General features: G+C 43.7%; 1 protein-coding gene across 5 annotated transcripts in view; it reads right to left on the bottom strand.

Annotated features, from left to right (window-relative positions):
* SMAD3 (SMAD family member 3) overlaps positions 1-12862 on the bottom strand; it is a 63524-nt gene that overhangs the window by 26958 nt on the left and 23704 nt on the right. The window contains exon 1 of one of the 5 annotated variants that reach the window (XM_007430146.3): positions 10563-10834. The exons of 3 other annotated variants lie outside the window; for them this stretch is intronic. In XM_007430146.3, coding sequence (XP_007430208.2) covers positions 10563-10699 — 137 coding nt within the window. In that variant the 5' untranslated portion in view covers positions 10700-10834. Of the gene's footprint in view, positions 1-4900; positions 4923-10562; positions 10835-12862 lie in introns of those variants that run through there. One more of the 5 variants, XM_088139216.1, reaches the window with a different exon arrangement.

The following is a 12862-nucleotide window of genomic DNA, read 5'->3' as shown; positions in this document are numbered from 1 at the left end:
CGTAGCTCTGCCACCACTGGGGTGGAGGGACTGAGGGCCAGGCTCCCAAACCTTGGTGTCCCCAGCAGCCCCAACCCTGAAATACGCCCTGCCTCCTCAGACTTTTACCCTACCAACCTGTGCCTCTACTTCTCCCTTAAGTGTCAAGCTCCATAAACATAACCATGTCAGGGAGGAGAGAGAGGAAGCTCATTTTAAAGTGAGTTTTCTTTCATGGCTCCTGCTAAATGCATTTCATTACAATTATGCAATAATGTCTTGGGGACCATTTCAAACATCATTTTGTCTGACAACAGCAAGGTAGCATTAGTACTTTTACTTAAAACAGGAATGTTTTTCAAGTTATTTTTCCAGCGGGTATCAGGGACAGATTTATGGGCCAATTGAGGTCCAGAAGAAGACACAATCTGTCTTTAATAAAGACACTTCCAGAGTTCTGGGTCAGAAGTGGGGAATTCTGCAAGAACTGGCTGTTGTGAAAACATCTTTAGAGTCAGCAGTGGCTACTCAGCCACCCCAAAATAAGCTTCTTAGAGAAGCAGTAGGCATCAGGGCCAGTTTGCTACTTTCATAAATGGTGAAAAGCGATTTTCACTGTTTAGGGAATTTGGCTTTGACATACAACCTATAGAATGATGGAACTGTGAATCTTAAATCCAAGGTTTTGTGTTCTGAATATCTGTTTATGTAGGTTTGTACCCTGCCCTACCACCTCACAGTACTCAGGGCAGCTTCCAATGATAAAAAAGGCAATGCAAATAATTTTATACCTTAAAATAATCTTAAAACATACTATAGAAAATATAAAACTACTAAAAACATTTAAAGCCAAATTTAATAACACCACTCAAGTTTCAAGGAATGCCAGGGAGACAGGCAGGTCTCCAGCTGTTTCCTAAGAACCTGATGGAGGGAGCCTGTCTTCGATGCACTGGGGGGGGGGGGTCACCTCAAAGGTCTCATGTTGCAAAGGAGAAGCCCCATCAATGCATCTGAGTAACCTTTTGCCCAGGTGGGGCTATCAGCAGGCCTTCCCCAACAGATCAATGGTGTGTGGTATGAATGAACAGGGCGAGGCGATCTCCGAGATACTCTGTAACTGGAGGCAAACCATCCCCTCAGTGCCATACGGTAGGCATGATAACACCTACCCACTTGTTGTTGATTGATCCATGATGGATTGGATCTTGTTCTTCCCATTGAGCTGGCTCTTCAGGACCTATCTTATCCTTTGGTTGTACTTGGATGTCGCTGTCTTTCTTGCCTCCTCATTGTGTTCCCACGTGACTGTGGGATGGCAAGGTACTTGCAGCTGGTCTCTATGTCTGCACCTTGTCTTGTGCTATGTACACCTTACTTCTGGGGTTTTTTTTTGTTGTATACTCCTCAGGAAGCAAGGTATCCTATAAGTAAGTTTTCTGTGACTGCAGAGGGAGTAGTGGTGCTCCTAAGCCCCTATCCCAAAACTTGTACAAGACAGAGACACCCTCCCCACCCCCATTTCCCTGGAGAAGAAATGTATCAGATGTTAGGGATTAGAGAAGTGGAATGGAGTCACATATGCTCCTTTACCTGATGCTAAAGGTGAAGGATCTAATGAGAAAGCTCAACTCTGGGAACCTGCTCTCTTAGCAGTATTATGGAATTGGTTTGCAGTTGTTCTTCTGAGCTGATTTGTATGATTTTCCACTCTAGATGGTACTAGATAAATGCTTGGCAGTGTATAACCAACCTTGGATCCAACATGGCATTCTGAAGTTTTCATTAGATGCAAAGAGTGTTCCCACCAATTCCCCTTCTGAGTCAGCCAGTTGGGATATACAATCTCCCTCCCTCCCACCCTCTTCTGCCCACCTACTTATCCCAGCTGACTGTGTGGAGGAAGCTTTCACGAAAACCTCTGAGGTTCAATGAAACCCCCTGCCATCCCTTCCAAGCTTACGCTGTTGGGCAGTCCTCTGTAGCTCAGGAAACTTCACTGTGGTTTCCCAAGAGTTATGCTTACACAGAAGACTCAGAGGAAAATGAGATCACCAACCCCTTCCACTCAACCAACTGAGTAGAAACAGCTGTTGTCAAGCACGCTATTTTTAATTCTGTGCATGTATGAATATTCAGTAGCACCTTAAACTTCCAGGACTTTTGCAGTTTTAAAACAACATCAGTAGGCTCTAGTGTCCTCCTCCAGAGAGTGATTGCGTCCATCCCAAACCCACCCCATCAAACGCCAAGCTGATTTTAAATCAGGCAGTCCTTTCTTTTTGAATTACTGGCCGCAACAGAACTGCCATCTTGGTTTCCACCTCATGGCTCAGAGGAAAGATTTAGCCCAACAGACAGTCCTGAGGTCACTGAGGTTGGGAATATGAGCTAAATATTCCCCAACACCCCCAACCCCTGGCAATGGGTGAAAGACCCTCGGATTTGGAAATAAGTGCAAGGAGACAAGCCAGGGATTTGCTATGGCACAAAGGTTCACAAGCTGAATTGGTGGCATTTGTTCAGTTCTTTGTCTTCTGCTGCCCTTGCTCCAGTATTTCTCATCCCCAACCATCATGCTTCTTCTGGGCTTTATCAAGTACACTTGCAAGTGCCAAAACTGAGACATTCACCGGACAAGAAAAAACTGATTACTTACATGAAACCAAGGTATTTAGAGTGGTCATCTATGTATTCAATGACAGGATACTCCACTGGATGTTTCTTAAAGTGAATGGTTTGGGACAGAGGCTCCAGGTAGATACAGCTACCAAACAAAGGATCTTTCTGTGCTCAACCATCCAAATAGGGTTTAATAAAGATGAAGTGTGAAGATCATAGCTTTGAATAAATCTAAGATCAAAAACCCTCTGAGAAATGTAGCAGATATTGCCACAGCTCTGGTGAAACAGCTTCCAATATGTGATTGAGTTGGATGTTAGCCTCATAACACAACCATGTTACCCATTTGGCACAATTTGGGGAAGAAACAGGCTATCTTAATGATCATATATATCATAAGATACATGTCCATCACAACATACATATTTGTCTGTCTAAAAGAAGTGACTTCATTTTAAGAAATCAATGGATAAAGTGCTTTGAGCATCTAAGGTATGAAGAGAATAATCCAACCACCTCTTTATTCATTTATTTCACAGGAATTCTAGATTACACTACCAACCAACTCTGAACAGTTTATCATAAAACTATCATTAAAACTCAGGATCATCAAAAATAACCCTCCCCCAATCCCACCAAAATATAGGGTGAGTGAAATCTGGATTTAAATGAAACTGGGAAGTGACCTTTAAGGAGAAACTGAAAATCTATGTGTAATAAAATATTTTCTTCACAGAAAGTTCCAAAAGTGGTCTATCCTCAGGGCAGCACCTAGCCAACTATGTCTGCAGAAAGCTCAGATGTGATTAGAACTTGGATGAGAGACCTTCAGGAAATCTCAGGACTGTAGACTAAACTAGAGGCAGCCCAGAATAAGGTAACAGCAAGTCACTTCTACAAGATCCAGTCTGACGTAGTGGTTAAAGGCACCAGGATATAAATTGGGAGACCACTGAGTTCTGGTCCTGCCTTAACCATAAAGCCAGATGGGTGACTTAGGGCCAGTTCCTTTCTCTCAGCCCTAGGAAGGAGGCAAAGGCAAACCACTTCTGAAAATGTTGCCAAGAAAACTGCAGCGACATGACCAGGCGGTCACCAGGAGTCAAGACTGACTTGAACGCACCAAACAACCCCAAAAGCAACTTCTTCTTCTCTTCCTCCTTTCCTTTCCTTTTCTTGATCAACTTCTTATCTTCACAGAATGTAACTCACTAGCTCTGCAGTCTGAAGGAGCAGCAACCAAAAATGCTTACCTAGATATGACCAGAGACAATTCAGGTGGGGACTGGGGCATCTACTTGGGGATGCAAGTCCAGAACACTCTTTGGAAACCCTTTAAGCGAGATACATACCCTAATCTGGGAGGTAAGCCTGTAATGAAGCCACAGATATGGAACTTGTTTTACCAGTTCTTCCGTCTGCCTAGTTCAATATTGAACCAGGAATTGAAAGAGAAGAGAGAGTTCTGCTATATCAACCAGCTCAGGCTGAAATCTGAATTATGTCTCACTCTCAGGATCATGCCTTGGTAATGCAAAGGAGGCACCAAAATGTACTTTGGAAGAGCAGCTCATGCTGCCTTCCTGAAAAGCCCACGTGGGTGTGGTTGCTGTAGTAAACTCGGTTGTTTTGAACGCTTGTTCCAAATTCAAACCAGTAAAGTGATTATAAGCTTGTTTGGCAAAGGGCTGGCTGAGACAGCAGGATTCAGCCGTGTGCCCCTCTCTCAAAAGGCTCTAGAAAGAAGATGCCCAACTAGAGCAGGAAAACGTTTACTTCGACATTGGCAGAACAAGATCTTCACAGTGAAACAGCTGTGAGCTAAATATCTCATACAGGGCTCCTACATGGAAACAAATACGGAAGGGAAAATGAAAAATAAAAACGCAAAATGAAGTTAAGGATAATTGAGTGAATCTAACAGGAAAGAATGAAGTGTGAACAAAAGAGAGCAGTAATAACAAAGAGGAGAGAGGAAAAACAGAGATAAGAAGTGTTCCTGAGGTTCTACCACAATGGTAGTTGAGGAAGAACTGAGAGGAAAGGGTGCTGTGTAGGCAAAGTTCCCACAGAGTCTGAAATGACATGAGGATCAGCATTTGCTCTAATCTATTACAGACTGATTGATTTGATTTATATGACCGCCCGTCTCACACACATGACTCCGAGCGGGGCACAACTTTAAAATAAATAAAAATACATACACTTACTAAAACGAACTTAAAAAATAAAAACACACAGCAGCTGAAGAATCATCAAAGGCCTTCCACAGAGCCAGAAAACAGGCCCCATCACACACCTGGGACTCCAGGCTCGAGCACAGAACCGGATCTTCAAGCCTTATTGTGGTGTACTTCCTCTCACATCCTCACATCAATCCTTTAGGTTCTTTGTTGTAATCTGAACGAAGAAAGGAGAGACCAAGCAAGTGCTAACTTCTCTTTTTTATTGCATTTTTATTAGAAAACCTGATTTCCCATCCTTCAAATCAGGCGATCCTCCCCATTTCATACCCTGGCTTAACTATTGGCGCAGACAAACAGAGCAAAATCATAGATCATTTGTGTAACTGGGAACAGGCTGGAGGGTCTCAGGAGAGCATGTTTCCACTGGTGACTCACGCTCTCTCATACACACACAGAGGCATCTTTTATGAGGATAAAGATCTCAAGATTCCAAAAAATAATTGGGAACTGATGTTTCCACTACATCAGTCGAATTCAGACCATTTGGCCAAATGCAGTAGCAGTGGATATCGTGCACAACTAGAGCATCCATGCTTAAACAGGATGCGAGTAAACTTTATATCTCAACCACCATGTGGTTGCCTTTTTAAATGCTCCAAATGTAGTTTCTTTGGGATTAAAAATGGTAAAAAGCAAGCTGAGTCCTGCGTGAATTTAAAAGGACATATAAAAAGTTAGAAGTAAAACCTACGGACACCAACTTCATTGGCCTTTATACTCAAGGCACAATAGAATGTAAAGCATTTAAAGCATCCAACACGCTTGCTATTTACCCAATCGTTAAAACAATGCTTCATCCTGTGATTCACAATTTACGCAAATTAACTTCCAGCATGATGGGAAGAAGAGAATGTCATTCCATGGCCAAATTGTTTTAAACTTTCATTCTTCCCAGAGAACACCCGAAATACTGCAAACAGGCTCCATCTGGTCCAGGAGAACCTCCTGCTGGCTAGTAGCACCCTCCCTTCTCCTTTAGAAGTCAAGATTTCAGCAACAACAACACACCCATATATTCGCCCCACATTCAAATGGAATACAATGGAAGAAAGGAGAAATGAAGTTGTGCCTTGCAGTTAACAGCAGAATTTCCTTTTCTCATAAGCACGCATACCTATATAGAAACAAGACTATCGGTGTTCATTGGACTATACTGTACAACCACAGTGCACCGTGTAATAAAAATACAGTAATACTTTTCCAACCACTGTTCCTAGGTAAGCATGATGAAAAGGCAACCACAGTTTCTAAACCAAGAAGATCATTCTAAAAAGAAAGGCCTGTGTAGTCAAATCTCTTCCCTCACAGTTGATGTTCTTGGTTACACAGAAAACCCACTTCTCACTTCCTCTCAGACCGCCAACTATTCCCCACGCTCCGTTTCAGTGAATCTACTTCCATCTCACACTGAGTTTAACGAAGGTGTAAATAGCAGCCAGGCTTCTTGCGCTGATGTAACAGCCCTCTAACAAAAGCAGCTTTGCTTTCCATCTATTCCATAAACACAATCTATTTTGTTGGGTTGGAAGGGAGGTTGGAGTCTAGTCCAAGATCTTCCAGTCCAGCCCAGAAATCCTAGAAATCAGGGCAGAAATCCTCAGACCATCCCAGACAAATGGCTGTCCAACCCTGACTTGACAACCTCCAGTGATGGGGCCTCCAGGAGGGAGGCTGTTCCAATGGTCAGAAAATTTCTCAATTCTGGGCTGGATCTCTCTCTGTAAAGCTTCCACCTGTTGGTTCTTGTCCTACCCTTGGGCACTACCGCAAATAAATCCACAGCCTCTGCCCTGTGACATCCCTTCAAGCATCTGCTATCATGCTTCTCCTTGGCCTTATCTTCTCTAGGCTGAACATTCCCAGATTGTGCACGTGCAAATGGGCAGGCCTTTGATTTCACTGCTGCACTATCATCTTGGCTTTCTTGATTCTTCCTGCAGACACCAGTGCTTGCAAGCCAACGTATATCTGATGGTGCTACATCTGGTTTGACATCAACTTAGCAGGTTTGGAACACCTTCTGCAGGGGTTTTTAAACTTTTTCAGACCATGGAACCTGTTAAAAATGTAATAAATTCCCAGAACTCCTGGCAAAGCTCTAATGATAGAGAACTGGCTGTGTTCAGGTGAACATTTTCTGTTTGTTTTGCCCTTAGTTTCTCACAAAACCCCATCAAGTTCTTGCAGAACCTTGAGGTTCCTCAGAACATGGTTTAAAAAACCCCCAACCTACTGGATGCATGTGAGTGTGTTTTCCTCTAGCCTCCAAGACAGCAGAAAAGATAGCAGAAGTTAAACTAAATACCCTTTTACATATTTGCTAGCAGCAGGCACCCATGTGCCCCACCTGGGATCCTCCAGATGTGCTGAACATGAAACCCTCAGGATCCCCCTCCAAGAGGCCCTTGCTGCTTTGCCATTCTGAGACCAAGGAGGCTGGGTTGAGAAAGGGGGATTGAAAAGGAAACAGGGACTGATGGAAGTCTGTGGACAACGATACACAAGACCCTTCCCAAACCTTAGATGTTATGTAGTTGATGCTACTCCAATATACTCACTGAATGCTTAAAAAGGATTTAGTTTGATTTCAGCAGCAGCTCTCTGTGGCTTGAAGAATCTGCTCCACAACCCATCTCTCTTTTCTGTCAAAGATAAAGATCACAATCGAAGGCAGGATTACAGGAGGCAAGGAACTGCTGCCCATCTAGCCTTTCCTTCAGATGCTTCTTGCAAACAAAACTTGCTTCATATCCAGTCTGACTGACTGGCTGCATTGGGATTCAGGAATGGGCTTGCGAGGTCAATCTCCAAAATTCTTATCAGGATTATGGGGTCTTAAGTCTAAAAGCACTGGAGTATACCAGATGGCTGACACCTGCTTGTTTCAGGTGTACCTACACCATGGAGTCATCACATGGATGCAGAGATTGTTTAGTGTACCGATCCCAGCAGTGGCTGATTTTCATCAAGACTGGCTTGGTCAACACTTAATGACTGGATCCCCACATGATGCTAAATCTCAGTCTCTGAACCCAGGATTGTTGACTTGTCCCCATACTGTACTAAGCAATAAATGTGAATTAGGATCCACAATGGTGGGGTTTGCATAACCTGCAAAGCCAAAAACAGACCAACTCACAATACAACTTTTCATGATGTGTGTAAATCCAGCCAGGGTGACAAACTCACCAACAGCCATAGTGAATGTATTCACTTATTGGCAGCCACTTGCCCAGAAAGCCAAAAAGCGACCCCAAATAAGTCAATAAATCTGTGCCTTCCACTGCTCTGCCCCATGTTTCTGTATGATACTTCAACCAAGTTTTGTCTTAGGTCAAGAGAGGTGCCTAAAGTCAGAGCCTTGGGACTTTGAGCCAGGCATGTTCTCCATGGCTGGCCTGTCTTTGGAGCCTCCAGGTAAGTCCACCCCACCTGCTTTTCTGCTCTTCCATGGGGCCCCACATGGCTCTTCTCTGGCATAGGTTAGCTTTTATTGCGTCCTGGGTGAAGGTTACTAAAGTTTAAGCCCCGGCTGCGCACAGCCGGTCACCACGGCTACAGCATCTCTCCCTGGCTACCGCAGCATTCTCAAGGTCATTGCTCCAAAGGCTTCATCTTCACCAGCCAGTTCCACCCTCCCCCTCTTTTTTTGCTCACAGCTGCTGAGCCCAATCCTGGCTCAATCCTATTCAGCTCTGGGGAGAGAAACAAGACGTGCTGCGGTGCATGAGTTCGCATTCTAAAGAGCACTTTAGTGTCCACAGGGAGGGGTCAAAAAGTCAACCCAGGGACCACAATCATGCAACCAAAGCCCCACCCCTTTTATACACATAGCACAATAGCTTTCTTGGCCACCCTGCAGATACCCCTGTTAGCATCCATTATGACATTTATACCCCCCTTTTCCTATGAGCATGCAACATCAGAAATGCTATGACGGTATGACTAAATCCATACTTCTTTTAAAAAATGGAGACCAGCTCTACCCTGTCGCTTCTTATGAATGCCAGTGGGAAACTACAAAGGGCTGGCTGACTGGAGAGGGCTATGCTTTGACCCCCCCTCTGTTCTCACTCCTCAGATCCAGAGTAGGGAGAAGACCTGAGCCTTCTGACAGCCCTAACCCTAACCTGTCCTTCAGAGAGACACCTTACACCTAAAGCAGATTAGTTTGGGGCACCTTTTGCTCTGCCAGGATGGTGCAGAGAAGACAACAAGGCACTTGTATCTTATCCAAATGAGCAAATAAAACTCCAAATGGAGAGTAACAGCACAGAAACTGGGCAGCTGGTCCCAAATGACTTGAAAACCAACCAAAGGATTATAAACTTGACTGGCCTGGCAATGAAAAAACAACATTTCGGTAAACTGATGGAGAATTTGTTAAAGCCACAACAGATTCTTTCTCCTCTTAAGGAATCATGGCTTACATCAAAGGCAGTGTAAGAACATTCATCTTGGATATTTCCAGATTATATACTCTACTCTCTCTCCCACACCCACCACTAATTGCCAAATAAGACTTGTGGTCTACACTGATGCAACCACCTTAGTGATCACCTTCTAATGATCTCTTTCAAACTGTTTTCAGCTATAAAAAAAAATCCTGTGACTGTTTTAAACTTTACATTTTATTTTTTAAAAATACATAATTTATCCTATTTTCCTTACTTTCACAATCTGCATGCAACACAGATCACCATTAGCTTCGGTTCACACCAGGTAATCAGGATCTTGGGGGGTGGGGGGTGGAAATCAAACCTATTGTCCCAATTCTGTTCACGGATAGAGCCCAGGTCAAAGCAGCAGCTGAAATGATCAGAATGGATCCTAATTTTTCATTCAAGGTTGTAAAGCTAATCAATGAAAATATTACCACACTAATTATAATAGTGTTCTGAGCTTCCTATTCCTATACATAGGACATTGAGTACAATGGATAAATAATGGATAAATATATATATATATATATATATATAGTATACTGACATAAAATGCTGGCTGGAGAATTCTGGGAGTTGAAGTCCACACATCTTAAAGTTGCCAAGATTGAGAAACACTGGAGTAGAAAATGGGGTAAGAGCAGGGAGGTGATACACCAGCCTCAAAAAAAAAAAAAAAAGCCCTACATTAAGCCACTATTTTAAACATGATTTGCTAGACAAAAAATTAGTAGCTGGATTTTCACGAGGCACTAAGCAGGGAACTTTGCATTTACATTGACAAAGTGAAGCAAGTTCAGAGGAGACTCCCAAGATGAGAAGGGGACTGGAAACCAAGTCATATGAGGAACTAAGTATGCTTAACCTGTGGAAGAGAAGACGGAGGGAAGATACGAAAGCAAGTTTTCAGGTATCTAAAAGTTTGTTATATAGAGGAAGGAGTGAGTTAGACCTCTGTTGCCCAGAGGGCAGGACCAGAACTGATGGATTAAAACTGCAAGGAAGCAGGTTCAGGTTAGACATGAGAAGGAATTTCCTGACTGTACATTGCTAGCCAGTGGAACAGGCTGCCACATGAAGTGGTGAATTCTCCTTTATTGGAGGTTTTCAAACAGAGACTGGATAACCCTTTGTCCTAAATGGATCTTGAACCGAGCAAGGGTTGGATCCAATGACCTTTATGATCCCTTCCAACCCTATGATTCTATGAAACTATGGTTCACAGATGCAGCAGCTGAAGTCACATAATTTGCTAAGCCAAAAACAGACAAACCAGATCGTCAGAATCCACAGGTGGATCACGACCCTTGAAGAAAGCCAACATGCTGCTGCGGAGCAGGGTATCCTGTTGTCCTGACTTTCCTGCAGTTCTGTTTCCCACATGGTGTGTCCTATTAAACTCTCTGCCATCCAGAACCCAGAAATGCCAACCAGTGTGACAGAAGGAATGGCATCCTAGCACGTTTGGAGGATGCCATCTTGATAAAGCTTGTTATATCATCCCCATCAGCAGCGGATGTTCTTGCTAGGCACAGAGTCAGTGAGGTTGCACAATGCTCTGAGAAAGAGACGAGGACACTCTTAGCTTTAGCTCCCTCTTTGCTCTCCTCCTCTTCCCCCAAAAAGGACAGCCTAGGGAGGTCCATTGGGGAATCAGATGACTTATCAGTAGGACCTTTCCACTTTCACTCTCCATATATGGTGAAATCAAAGTGCACCATGTGTCAGAAGATTTCAAATGCATGCCAAATTAGAACTCACACTTCTCACAGACGTCATGTGTTTATTACTTCCTACTGCATACTCTCTTGTGGTTCTCTGGTTTAAAATGAGTCAATCGGCGTCCAGTGCTGAACTGAATCCAAATGGTATTCGCCCCCATTGTTAAGGCAAAGAGAAAAGCTTGAGACCACCCCAATCCACTTGCAAGTGAGGAAGAACTGGGTCCATGATTTCAGTGAATGCCTGCGCTGCTCTGCCCTGTCTATGAGACCGGTCTGGCCAATGCTGGGAATGTGCAATGGTTCAGGCTGAATTTGTGCCAGAAGCAAATGAAGCAGGAACTGTCTGCTTGAAACTCTTGGCCAGAATTTAAACTATGATCTAATAAGGGACTTCCATTCCAGACTCTGTAGTATTAACTGTCCAGTGTCCGTTTATAAAATACTCTTATCTTAAATTTATTAAGTACACATTCAGCCTCAGAGGCTGAGCTGAGATTATCTTCATTTATTCCAAACAAGCCATTGTTTAGACATACAGAACTATCAATCCGGCCTTGGAAAGTCCCTATGTGATACTTTTGAAAAGACCACCACTTCTTCTCTAGTGCGGACAGAACACAGACAACCCTCTGCAGGATGTTCCCCATCACCAAACAGTTGAAGCTTCTCTCTCTCTCCTTCCAACGATCAACTATAGTATGTACAAAAGAACTGTTAGAAGCTCAGAAGCCCTTCTCAGTCACTAGTCCAAGAGGAAACAGTTCACAAAATTATTTCATAAATGTAGATTTGGTTCATTTACGTTGTTTACAGAATTCAGCTACTCCTCAAATGAGTTTTATGTTTTAAAAAATGTGATCAGGGCATGCAATTAGCTATGGGACGGGGAGCAGAAATGGAGCGAGCTCTGAAGCTCCCAAGCCTATAGAAACTTTATATTTAGCACCAATTCTACCAGTAAACAAAAGCACAGTTTACAACCTGATGGCCGACAATGGAAACTTAAATTAGAAAGAGGAAGCATGGCTTAAAATGAAACAAAACATGAAAGGCGCACACATATGCCCACGTGGTTTTGGCTTAGACTAGTTAGGCCAAGCTTCCCAATGTGGGGTCTTCTAGATGTGCTGGACTTCCCTGCATAAGACATTAGTCAAGCTGGCCATGGATGACACAAAATCTGGAGGGTTCTGATAGAAGGAGACAGAGCTACAGTACAGTGAACTTTTTCAAGAGATCTTTGTAAAAGTTGAGGCACCGCTGCACCCTGCACCAACCTGGCACCTCTAGAAATATGTCGGGGACTACAATAGACTGAACACCTTTGGAAAGGACCAGGTGAGGAAGGACTGAAGGGCTACGTCAGACCACTTTGCTTGCAACAATTCCTCCGGAGGGTTCTGAGTTCTTCATATGATTTTGCTGACAAGCCAACTTTCCATAAGTGTGTACTCAGTGAGGAACCGGGGTCAAGAATTCTCTCACACTTTTTCCTAAATGGGGGGAAAGGGCCCAATTGTGGGCTCTGATTCTGCGGCGCGATCTCTATCCTCCTCGTCTCGGTAAAGCAGGAGAGCTAAGACACGTTGACCCAAACAGAAGTTCAGCTTTGATTCTGAATTCATTTCTGTGCCATTTCTCGGGCAACGAAGCTAAGCCTCCATTACGCTCAGAAAGAAGCAACAGCCAAGATTTCCATCACGAAATAATGCGGAGAGCAGCCCGTGTTCACGCACCACTTCACCTCTGGACGGGGAGCGATCACATGCCTGTTACCAGAGGAGAGCTGTGAGCAACGCTGCTCGCATTCAGCAGTCAAACAACAAACAGTCCACAAGCAACATTAACA

The sequence above is a fragment of the Python bivittatus genome, unplaced genomic scaffold, assembly GCF_059951505.1.
Source record: "Python bivittatus isolate LINGU-HERP-01145 unplaced genomic scaffold, Pbiv_v1 ctg000210_np1212, whole genome shotgun sequence".
Lineage (NCBI taxonomy): Eukaryota > Metazoa > Chordata > Lepidosauria > Squamata > Pythonidae > Python > Python bivittatus.
The sequence above is the reverse complement of the archived record's forward strand: the minus strand, read 5'-3'. Positions and strand labels throughout refer to the sequence as shown.